This window comes from Penaeus japonicus, unplaced genomic scaffold (assembly GCF_977035675.1).
Source record: "Penaeus japonicus unplaced genomic scaffold, GWHDUDI00000001_assembly GWHDUDI00000018, whole genome shotgun sequence".
In the NCBI taxonomy this organism is placed as follows: domain Eukaryota; kingdom Metazoa; phylum Arthropoda; class Malacostraca; order Decapoda; family Penaeidae; genus Penaeus; species Penaeus japonicus.
The window spans coordinates 37019580-37032079 of NW_028234420.1; the positions used below are offsets into that span (position 1 = coordinate 37019580).

At 33.9% G+C, this 12500-nt stretch overlaps 1 protein-coding gene across 1 annotated transcript in view; it reads right to left on the minus strand.

The window, feature by feature from the left end:
• Positions 1–2654: 2654 nt before the first annotated feature.
• scat (VPS54 subunit of GARP complex scat) overlaps positions 2655–12500 on the minus strand; it is a 20882-nt gene continuing 11036 nt past the window's right edge. Inside the window, exons 6-21 of the mRNA XM_043024767.2 lie at positions 12477–12500; positions 12215–12357; positions 11684–11783; positions 11180–11322; positions 10545–10671; positions 10228–10335; positions 9884–10030; positions 9398–9492; positions 9082–9210; positions 8789–8927; positions 7853–7985; positions 6943–7324; positions 6609–6777; positions 4710–4901; positions 3589–3686; positions 2655–2943 (exon numbers count right to left, since the gene is read on the minus strand). The exon at positions 12477–12500 is cut by the window's right edge and continues 125 nt beyond it. Of these exons, the coding sequence (XP_042880701.1) occupies positions 2835–2943; positions 3589–3686; positions 4710–4901; positions 6609–6777; positions 6943–7324; positions 7853–7985; positions 8789–8927; positions 9082–9210; positions 9398–9492; positions 9884–10030; positions 10228–10335; positions 10545–10671; positions 11180–11322; positions 11684–11783; positions 12215–12357; positions 12477–12500 (2238 nt within the window). The 3' untranslated portion in view covers positions 2655–2834. The remainder of the gene's footprint in view (positions 2944–3588; positions 3687–4709; positions 4902–6608; positions 6778–6942; positions 7325–7852; positions 7986–8788; positions 8928–9081; positions 9211–9397; positions 9493–9883; positions 10031–10227; positions 10336–10544; positions 10672–11179; positions 11323–11683; positions 11784–12214; positions 12358–12476) is intronic.

The window sequence follows — 12500 nt, forward strand, 5'->3', positions numbered from 1 at the left end:
AGAGAGAGAGAGAGAGAGAGAGAGAGAGATGAATCACAGGACAATGACAACATGTTTCTAATAAAAATACATGAAAAGGCTAAGGGTGGCATAACTGTGTAAAAGAAGCTATACTTTCAACTCCAAAAAAAAATATTGGCCCAAAAAATGGAAGAAAAAAAGGAAAGCATTAATAATACAATAATATAATAATAATGATAATAACAATAATATCATTAATAATAATAATAATGACCATAATAATAATAATGATAATGATAATGATAGTAAGAATCATAATCATCATAACAATAGTAACAATAATGAAATCATAATTCCATCATCCTTACCATTAATAATAACTATAATAATAATAATAATGATAATGGTGATAATAATAACAATAACAATAATGATAATGATGATAGTAATGATGATGATGATAACAATGGTAATAATGATAATAATAATAATGATAATAATAATAAAAAATATAAATATTAGTAATAATACAAATAACTATAATTTTAATAATAAGAATAAGAACAATAATAACCATAATAATGATAATTGTAAGACTAATGGTAACAATAATAAAAATATCACCAATAAAAAATCATTATAATCATAATAACAAAAGTGACAAGGACGATAATGCTAAAATCAAATTTAATGACGATACCAGTTATGATAATGACATGTAGTGCTGAAGTGAACAAACTGACACTGAAAATTGATTCTGAGACGTCACAATGGCTTGCCCCTGTTGTTCAGCTATTCCGAGGCGAGCGTTCAGACGAAATACAAAGATATTGTGGCATTTAGGTCATTTTGATGCAAATTTTAAAGAAAAATTGAGCACACGGCAGTGGTACCAGACTCCAGGTGCTAGTTAGGCAAGGAAAGTGACAGGGTAACCAGCTAAAGGGTTACGAAAACAGCCAAGCTCATTGCGGACCGAAATCATCACAAAGCTTCCCTCGCTTTCCTGCCAATCTTCTTGTTCTCCACACGTGCTATTCTCCTCCTTTATTCTGTCTTCCCTCTCTCCCTCCTTTCTTTAGCAATCTCCTTTCGTTCCCCTGCCTTAACCCATTCCCGACGGGGGATTTCTAGCCTAGAATGTCCAAATGCCGGGGCTTTCGAATTATTAGGCCTAAATCAATTGAATAGCTGGCACAATACTGTGCCGCCCGGCAACTGGGCTTTTGAATGCGCGGTACACATGCTGTACCACCCGTCCTGTGTGGGTTAACTTCGGCTTTGGGGATGACCCTCGGGAAAAAACAAACATTCCCCAGTCGTTTTTGCTTGTGAGTGCTGCTTTGTCTGGCTCGACTCTGCTTGGTTTCCGATTCCAGGCAAATATAAGTATAAGTAACCTCAGTCTTCATCTTTTTATTTCCTGTGCTTGTTGCTCACCTTTCATCTCATTAGTAGATATTCCAGTCATATTAGTAATAATGACAAAATCAATATCAAGATATCAACACATATGTTGTACTGATATGTTGATAATAGTAACGATGACCATTAATATTAATGAGGATGATTTTTATCTAATCTAATAATAATGATGATGATGATTAATAATTAAAAATTAAAAATTAATAATAATAATAATAATAATAATAATAATGATGATTCTAATTTAATGATAATGATAATGATAATAATGATGATGATGATGATGATTGATAAATGATAATAATAATAATAATAATAATAATAATAATAATAATAATAATAATAATATTAATATTAATAATACTAATAACAATAACAATAATTATAATAATAGTGATAATAATAATAATAATAACATTAATAATAATCATGATAATAATAATAACATTAATAATAATAATAATAATAATAATATTATTAATAATAACAATAATAATAATAATAATAATAATAATAATAATAATAATAATAATAATAATAATGATAATAATAACAAATAAATAAATAATAATAATAATAATAATAATAATAATAATAATAACAAATAATTAAAATAAAATTAATAATAATAATAATAATAATAATAATAATAATAATAATAATAAATAATTAAAATAAAGTTAATAATAATAATAATAATAATAATAATAATAATAATAATGATAATAATAATAATAATAACAATAATAATAACAATAATAATAATAATAATAATAATAATAATAATAATAATAACAATAATGATGATAATTATAAAAATAATAAAAATAATAACATGCACAACAAAATAATAATCAAAATAATTATAATAATAACATTTATGAAAATAATCAAGAATATTATTCACCATCATAATCAAAATTACAACTATCATCGCGCATACACTTCAAATCACGTAAAACCTTCCCCAGAAACGAAAAATAATCAGCAAGGCAATCTAAAAACGTGGAATGGTTGGAAGAAACCCTCTTAAACTGCTGGAAAATGCTGAGGTTACACTGTATATATCACAGTTATCACATTGAGAAACCCACCATAGAAGAAGACCTGTAGTAACTCCCATACGTTATCATTTCGGAGACAAAAATAAAGGATCAAACTCACTGCTCTTTGTTCGTTAAAGGTATTCCTTGTGTTTTTGGTATGTCTTGTTTTCATTCTTTGCTATGACCTGAAATAACTGGCCATGACAGAGGTCTATAAAATCATTTCTTCATTCACTTTTCACTGTATTTTCAAAGAACATACAAGATACTTACATCCTAAATATACAGAATTCTTTTAAAAAAAAAGAAAAAAAGGTTAATATATAGAGAAATCATTGAAAATTTGGGATTTCAGGCTACTTGTATCACTTTCATTTTGAGCTGGAGGTGTGTATAACATCACTAGCGTGCCGGCCACAACCCACTGGTGAATTCTTCTTGGGAGACAAGGCCACCCAGTCCTAGACTATCCAGGTGGTTGAAGTAAAAGGTCAGCTCACTTGTAACCACCCTGAAAGACAGAGAGTTATAAATACAAAATAACTTTTTCATATAAATTGCTACAATCATCACCATTTTATTACAAAATAATCACAAATAATCACACAGAGTGAACTCCACTAGCAATGAATATTCTTCAACATCCCATGTTCATTTAGCAAATCAAATCACCTTAGCTAACATTGAGTTATAAGCAAAAGATCAAATTAGATCACACTAGCAATTCTTACTATTTTACATTACTACTACAATGATACAAAAATAAAACCCAAACTTATGTCAAACCCATACTCCTTCCCAATATAATCTAAAAGTCTTACAGTAACTACTCTGTAAACCATGTTCTCAGTATGTAATTTCTTTTAACCCATTAACGACAGGTGACAAGATACCACGTCCGGTGGTTTTTGGGTCAGACGCCGGGGACGAGATATCTAGTCAAGGCCAGCGCGCCGGGTGAGCGGGCGTACAGGCGCGGTCGAGAATCCCGAGGCGTTAGGCTTATGCGTTAGTATATCCTGACCATTTAGAGCCAAAATAGCCCCGTCGTTAACAAGCTAAAAGTGTCTCCTGGGCACCAATACAATACCACTAATATATCGCATAACAGATTTTAATAACACAATAAGTCCTTGGCACTCCCTTTGACACTTACCAGCTCTTAGGTCCTACAGATGACACATTGAGCCTTACTAGGTGAACTTTTAGCTTCTCCTTCAGGACAGATGTGATCTTCTCAAATAACTTGTACATCTAAAGGAAGAGATAAAGGTATGTATATATGAAACATATAATCAACATCAGTCGATAACTTTTAAAACCATTATAAAGAAAAAAAGATAGACAGAGCATAAAAAAATCAGATTGCTAATTCATCATGTAAAACTATGTGTTTGGTTAATATATATTTATTTGGGATTAACATGAAAAAGTCCTAAAACATCTGCCTATTTTCCTCCTCCTGAGACAGGCCACATCTTCCAATGTTTGGAATGTGCCGAATATCTTCAGAAGTTGTGTTTCTTATCATTTTCTAGACTTATGGTATGATATATGATTCCGTATATGATATGTTAGCAAAGTGATTCTAATTAGCATTTGGTATGATGCCCAAATTACACATCTGAAGGAATAAATGGCCTGTATCTTTAACAAAACAGATGCAGCAGCAAAAGTGGTCCGACCCCACAAAGATGCCCAATAGTGGAAGGGTTAAGTCCAAAACAAGTCTTTAAAATCCTCTACATTCTAAGTTATAGATATGGTAGATATACCTATATCTGTCCAGGACAGATACAAAGCATGCAAAAAAAAAAAAGTTCTTGTGTAAAGATAAGTACCTGAGAAAATCAAAATAACGATTAAAATGACTTTGCCCATTATGTGGGTAAAATACATTTTATTATCCTTTTCATGATCCCAGGAACTTTACATGGACCTTTTTTGCTTGACCTGTGTATATCTACCATATAAACTTGAATCATCAGTGTTTTCATAATAAATCTTGAGAATTTCCTAGTAATCTAGTCACTTGAGGCATAAATGTGCTCATATATCTGACATCAGTGATATCGTCAACAAAGCTTAATACCTCAAAATAAGAAAACATTAGATTTATCATTAAAAATGTCAAAGACCTTTGAGAATTTCCTAGTAATCTAGTCACTTGAGGCATAAATGTGCTCATATATCAGACATCAGTGATATCATCAACAAAGCTTAATGACTCAAAATAAGAAAACATTAGATTTATCATTAAAAATGTCAAAGACCTACCTGCTGTGGAGGCAAGACACCTGAAACCGCTTCGTGCAACTTAGACACTGCTTTCAGAATACCATTGAAAGCCGGGGAAGGCACAGGAGACCGCGCCTCCCACGTTGCGAATTGGCGCTCCAGAGTGTCACTCATCACACCCACAATTTTGGCCTCTATCGCCTCGCAGTGTTCTCGGTATTCACGGGTAACCTGTCGTTAGCAAAATGGAAGATTAACAGACCGAAACATAACGAAATATGTAATGGACAATATTACCGACTGCCAAAAACTTTAAGCTCATTGTATTGTTTAGAGCGTTCACTACATAAATAATTTCTGTGCATCTTTAATGGAATTTTTGTAGATTAAATAGCAAAGTTAATTAGACAGCTAACCAATATTTTTATCACTATAAAAAGGATTCAATAAAGAAGGTATTACAAATGGTCTTACACAAAGAGGGAATGTGAAAGTAATCATACAGAAATAGATAGTTATAATAATATACTGAAAATACTGTCAATGAACAATTTAGCCAATTACTTTCCAATAGATGCTGGTATAGATACCCTATATTAGATAGTGGCTTTCATGTGCACATTATATACTTTTGTTACAAGGCCAAAATGCAATCAACTAGTAAATAGCCAATAATAAGTTATGTGGCATCTTCTCTCCTTCCATTTTACCTTGCTAACCTAATCCTATTTTCCATACCTTTCCAAAATGTAAACTTTGCCAAGATATTTATCATAAGGAAAAAATCAACTAAATCATGTATTTTGAGAAACAGGTTTGAAAAAAAATGTCTGCTTCTTTGTGGACCTGTATCTGGTCCCTGGTCCTATATGGTTTACATTCCGAAAAAGAAAACATTAGAAAATAAAAGTAAATACCAAACAATTAAGGGGAAAGAAAGAGAAGAACAGAGAGACATCAATGGTTTATAATAATCCATGTTCATTTCCAAACTCTTCTTGGTAAGTCATTTATCATCTGGTAGAGGGAGCTTGGATAAGTTATTCCTATCTTTCAGTGGCTGGTGATACAAAACTACAATCACCAGTCATCAAGACAGAATATTGTATCAGTCTCCCTAACTCAATTTTACTAGACTGAATTAGCCCATTGGTCGCGGTATTAAAAAAGGTCTGTGCAGTAGGATGGCTATTTTACATGTCTGGCAAGATGCCATCCACGTCTATGACCGACTCTGCCTTTGCAGCAAATCATGCCATCCACTGCTAATGGGTTAAACTGACATGCGGAATACACTTTAAAAGGAAAGGTGAGAAAATCCAAATACAAGCTCTGCGTTTTGCAATGCATTCAAACACCATGCAACCATTCTGCAGTCCAATGGCTGTGGCAAAACCAATCAAGGCATCAAGAGCCTTTACCATAACCTTGCCAGGGGAGTCTATATGTAGTGTTTATCTTCAAAAGACCATTTGTTTGTTTGTTTATTACTTAAGCGTAAACTATTGTCAAGCACCACTGCTCATGGATGGCTCTGAGCAAAAGAACAGTTCCTCCTCCTGGCTCCCCTGATTACATGACCAAGTCTGGCTACAAGAAAGATAAACCTTGCATAATCCCTGGTTATTTAGAGTGAAAATGTATCCTTAAAAAAGCTAGATTTCATGTTTTTGTAGCCCTTGTTAAAATATATGAAGTTTTAACACCCACACAAAAGAAAATTGTGTCTAGAATACATTATCCAGAGTTTGGGAATTACAAAAGAACTTTTAAACATGTATTTTCCTTGATTTTTTTTTTCTATTAGAAAGGATTATCTAGTATAATCACCAGATTTTCATAATATTTAACATTACAGATGTCCTAGCAGTGTCAATTAATAAAGCATTAATTCAACTTTGATGAATCTAATCAGTATTGAACATTCAATTCACTTACTTGCTCTATATTCTTCATAACAACAGCTGGTCTCAACAGGGCAGAGAAGTGCGTGTTGAGACGAGGAAGCAGAGTCAGCAACAGTTGCAGTGATCGCCATGCCAAAGCTAAGTTACGAGTAGTTATAGTTTTGAGTCCAAGAGCAACTGCGCCAGCCTCAATCAAGAGTCTAGAAGAAAACAGTCAATCTCTTATAAAAAAAATCTTCAACTATAGGTCACCTATTCATTATTCTCGTCACTGAAAGAAAAGCGAAACAACTTCCATAAAACCAGTTCTTTTATTTCTCTCCTCATCTCAAAGAAAGGCAATGTCTACCTCCTTCTCGACTCACCTACAAGTGTCGGAATTGAATCTTCTTAACAAGTCGGTCAGCCGCGTCAGAAGTTGGTGCGCCGCCAGTCTCAACGTGGACGCGCACTCGGAGTACTCCACGATTAGCCTCACGACGACTACACACACACCGACCACAATGTATTCCTCTCCATTGACAACCACACCACCACCCGAACTACTACTACTGCCATTGATAACACTACCACTGCCACTCCCAGTGCTACCACTCGCACTGTGGTTCTGTTCGACCACACCATTACTGAGAGTGGCTGTGGTTGTGCTGGCAGTGGTAGTGGCTGAGGTGCTGGGAGCTGGTGCCGTGGAGGGAGTCTCTATACTCTCCTTTTCTTGCTGACTAGCAGGGGGTGATACTAGAGTGTCTGGTGGGAAGAAGTTAAAGTACAATGATGTAATAATAAACATTCCAAAAGCTGTGTTTAATCATTTTGCCTGTCTCTTTCCCTTTAAAATCACTTCCTCCTTTACTCTGAAAACAGATTTTTACAAGAAATTTTGCTTGCTCTTCCTTTGCTTTTTAGAATCTGATTAAAATTAAGCTGAAGATATTTTGATAAATGCATTCCAAAAAAATATCTACTTGTTCTCTTCCATTCGTACAAACTCATTAACTTTCCTTCTATGTTCTCATTACAGTCATACCAACTCATTTATCCATAAAGGATCTGATGCGGAAATGAACTGACCATCCCTTCCCTCTACTCTAATTCAACCCACACAACAAATAAACTGTATTTTTGGAATCTATAGATCAAACACTAATCATATGAGACTTGAAAACAATTTCAATCAATCCTAACTTCCTTTGGAATATTGGTGCAGTTTGCACATGTCTTCCCGCATCTCTATTTCCCAGATCATATGACCTATACTTATATCTCTACCCTTACCTGTAGCTGATATGTGGTCCAAAAGATGCTGAAGGTCTGGTGGTGCAGGGACAGCCCTCCATCGCTCACTGCTTAGGTTCAGCTTCAGCCTCGCTTCCCGTTCTTCGTGGAACCTCGATACAAATCTAGTTGCCTAGAAATACAATATTACGTGTAAGACTTCCGTAATTGTTGGTGTATCTACAGCACATAAACTAAAAATGTAGTCATGAAAAAAAAATCTTTTCTAAGAATAAAATTCAAAACATATAGAGAGATCAATTATCCTTTGCTGATTCTTTGCGTATACTTCAAAATGCAAAAAAGGAAGATAATTTTGAATGTGAAACAAGCTTTCCCCCCTAACTTCATATTAGGGAAAAGGAAAAATAAAAAATTAACCCACAGATACTGGGAATGTATTGACACATGCACTGTATTTTTTTTTTTCAATCTCCTCCCCCCTCTATAAATGGTTCACAAATGCTTAATCACCAAGGAGTCAATTACTAGGCTTCCCTGACCATCTCTTTACTCCATTTCTTGAATTTTTGGGCAAAAAAAGTTATTACTGCTGTCATTAACATTATTATAATGCTAACAATTATCAAAATAATAATAATAATAATAGTAAGAAAAATAATAATAATAATAATAATAATAATAATAATAATAATAATAATAATAATAATAACAATAATAATAATAATAACAATAATAATAATAATAATAATAATAGTAATAATAATAGTAATAATAATAGTAGTAATAATAATAATAATAATAATAATAATAACAATAATAATAATAATAATAATAATAACAATAACAATAATAATATGTTCTCAGCATCAATTAAGATTTCCATGAATGAAGTATGAAAAATATCACAAGCATGACTGTAATACAATAATAAAAGTCACTGAATTTCGATGAACTACAGAACCTCTTTCTTACCTGTCCCTGCAGACCCATTCGGAATGATGTGCTTTTTCTGCCACAAACAGATTCAGTGTCTGCCACGAAGTCTTCAATTATGCGTGACAGAGCCAGGAATTCGCTCGCCGTCATCTTGTCTAAGCCGTGATCTCTTGACCTGGATTGTTTAGTAGAGGGAAAAAATAGTAAATAAGACGTATAAATGTAGCATATTCTTAAGGACTAAGTTCCATTTGGAAGGATATTACAACTGCTCTCTTAGATCAGACAAAACTATTGCCATTTAAATGTTTATTGCCACATGTTCTTACCTCGCATGAAGTAGTTTTGCGCAGCGATCGTGGGCATAGTCGCATGCCGCACAGAGTATCTCCCGCAGGCCGCCGAGCACTTTCCCGCATGCCACCTCCCCTAGCATGGGATCTCCACCACTACTACTCCTGAAACCACATGTTGTGTGTCATTTTCGAGTAATGAGCGAACAAGCATGAGAGGAAATTGAAATGGCAGTCTTATAATTCATAATTCTTTCATTATCAGATTCATGACTGATCTACAATAATCACACTGAATTCATTCCTTATAAACTAGTCATATGAGCTAACAGACATATTGAGAACCACATACATGGTTACTAATGATGCTGCCTGAACCCCTTCCGTAACAGGCTGGGTCTTTCCTGCTCCAGCTTCAACAGTTTGTACCATGACTTCAGTGATACTCTGAAATATAAACAGTTATCAGTTAAAAGTTTAATTTATCAATATCTGCACATGTAACAAGACAAATCAATTTGATGTTTAAATCACAAAATCTTGAGTTTGTCCATAAAGATTGAACTTATATAACAATAACAATAGTACTATTACTTGTGTTTATTCACCCATTCACACCAAATGACATGATATCGTGTCATTGGGAATATTTTGCTCCCGATGACAACCTATCACATCATGATCTCTCCCTCAAAACACACATTTTACATCATTTGTATTCATAAAAAAATAATTATATAACTAAATTCTACTCCTTAAAAAAAACAGTAACTGGGTGGCTAAGTACAAGGAAATGTAAAGTCCACTTAGATAAACATATATCCCAAAATGACCATACCTTCACCCTCGCTATGACTGTGTTGAGTCGTGAAGTGACAGTAGAGAGCAGGGACAGCCAAGCACCTATGGATAGCACCCGTGCCTGATCTGCAACACTTGCAATCTCCTGATCCACCTCCACTTCGCTCACAGCCTCCACAACACTCTGGAAATGTAATGATAGCAATGCCAATGAGAACCACATAGGTAGAAATATGATGGCATACAAAAAGTATTTACTGATAAGAATGCAAAAGTAAATATCAAAATATGATAAAAAACACTTACTAATTGGGTTCCTGGCTTTGTTATATATAATTCAGTAACTTACATGATGCAGATTCAATCATTGTGATCACCTACCTGTTTCACAGTTGCTTTTATAGCAGTGTAGATTTCCTCTCTAAGGTTATCTAGGAAATCAAACTTCTGTAGTCGCAAAACTCCAAAAACTACAGCAATTAGCTGATCCTGAAAAATCGGTAAAAGTTGGTCACTGATATAGGTATCAATACTCTTTTATTCTCTAATTCTTATTTTACCTCATATATTTAAGTTATGGGAACTATTCTTCCAGCCTACAATATTGTAATACTGCATAGGTGAGTGGCTGTGTACAGGTGTGTATAAGCATTTCATTTAATCAATATCTGAAATCAAATGTCTATCCTTGCACGTACTTCCTCCAAAAATGGCTGCGTGTCTTCAAGCGGTCGATTAAGATCTTCAGTAATGTACTTTATGAAATCTGCAGATACCATTTTATCGATAAGCTTTTCATGTTCTGACAGTTCAGAACTTAGGTGTCTGAAAACAAAATAGAATTTGGTAAATAATAATATGAGTTTCCCCAAGTGAAAATACAAGGCATTAGTCATTTACAACATAAAGAACATTAGTTTAACAGACTTTCTGACTAGTCCACATAATCTGAATATGCCTAAGGAATTTTAAACGGTCTAAATTCTGCATATGTGTCATTGCCAGTGAATCAAATACCCAACGTCTGATGCAGTGTCATACACTATGAATGGGTTAACAAACTTCTAACAAGGTCACAAGACTACAGATCCTCATGGTCCACAAGAAAAAATTGCAGGATCCGGGAAAAAATTCTAGGTAAGGGTCGCCTTGTTCTCTGATAGCTTAGCCCTGACCAAAAGGTTCAAAATCCTTGATCTGAGTCTGGTCCTAGAGTAAGAAGAGGCTAGTAGAATCCCGGCTTTAGAGAGAGCTAATTTATAAATCAATAACAAAACCCAAAATACTGTAACTATTCTCTTCCTATTCCAAGAAAAGAAAAAAAAAAACTTACTTGAGGCTTCTTATAGTGTTCAGCTCAGTATGGAGGAGGTCCTGAGTTGTGGATATCAAGTCGAGGGCAGCGGTGAACTCTTGCCTCGCTAACATGACCTGTATCGTTGACTGGACCTCACGGACAGCACTCATGACCTCCAGCTGTTAGACGAAGAAGAGTGAAAGCTCAAGCAAAAAAAAAAAAAAAAGGAATACGTGTATATTTGACCTTCTGACTGTAATATCTTATTCTATGATAGTTTTAAATATAAGTGAATATAGATAAACAAGAGGAGACAGACTACCAGTTCTAAAACCAATACATAAAATAGGAAATTAAAATAAATATTCATCTTGTATAAATATGTATCCAAGGGGAAAAGAAAAAAAAGAAAAAAATTGTGTATGCCATTATGCTAAACACAATGTAAAAGAAGGGAAGGAAAATACAGTTAATGAAACAGCTGCACAAAAGTGAGAGTAATACGCATGATCAATCTCTCATGAATGCACTAAAACGGACCTTTTTACAGGTTTCTGATATGTTATTTCTTCTTCTAGGGAGAGCCAAAATCTTGACAGGTTCTAGCACAGCCTCTTGACGTAACACGGAGATTCCATCCCTACAAAGTAATATTATATTAGTTGATAGTAACAAGCAACTCCATTAGATATCTCGGTGAAATGTATGGAAAGATGTGTCAGATAGCATCACCATAAATAAATAAATCACTAGTAAATATTTACAATCTATTTTTGCACATCCTACAGTATGCTCAGGGTCCCATGTGAAGGATCTCTTCCTACTTTTTTAATATCCTTATTTTCTCACCTTTTCTATACAATGAAGTTCCTGAACTAGCTCCTACTCTGTATACTTCTAAAAAATCAAACTTAAAAGTCTAGTGGACACGGAATAGGCATTAAAGGCACCAGTTTACCAAACTCTGGACACAAAAGGGTTACTGTTAACACTGACGATCAACAAAACAGTGGTTCTGCCAAGTATATAAGAAACATAAAAAAAACATACTAAGAAATATAATATCCATACCTGAGAGTAGATACAGCTGCATGGTTTAGTTTCAGCTGTTCCATTTGGGCATTAAGATATGTCATAGTGTCAAAAAAGGCTGAAGATTTTCTTGCTATCTGCCGGCTCATGTCCATTTCAACAGTTTCTAGGTAATGAAAGAGCTGCAAAAGATGAATGAAAGCAGAAATCAAGTTCATGTTTTCAATGCTTTGCTTTGAATTTTTCTGCTTTATGTTTTTGTATGTTTCAAGCTTTTAAACGTCACCTATTGTTCACGTACCTTTTCTTGTAAAATCTTTGCATT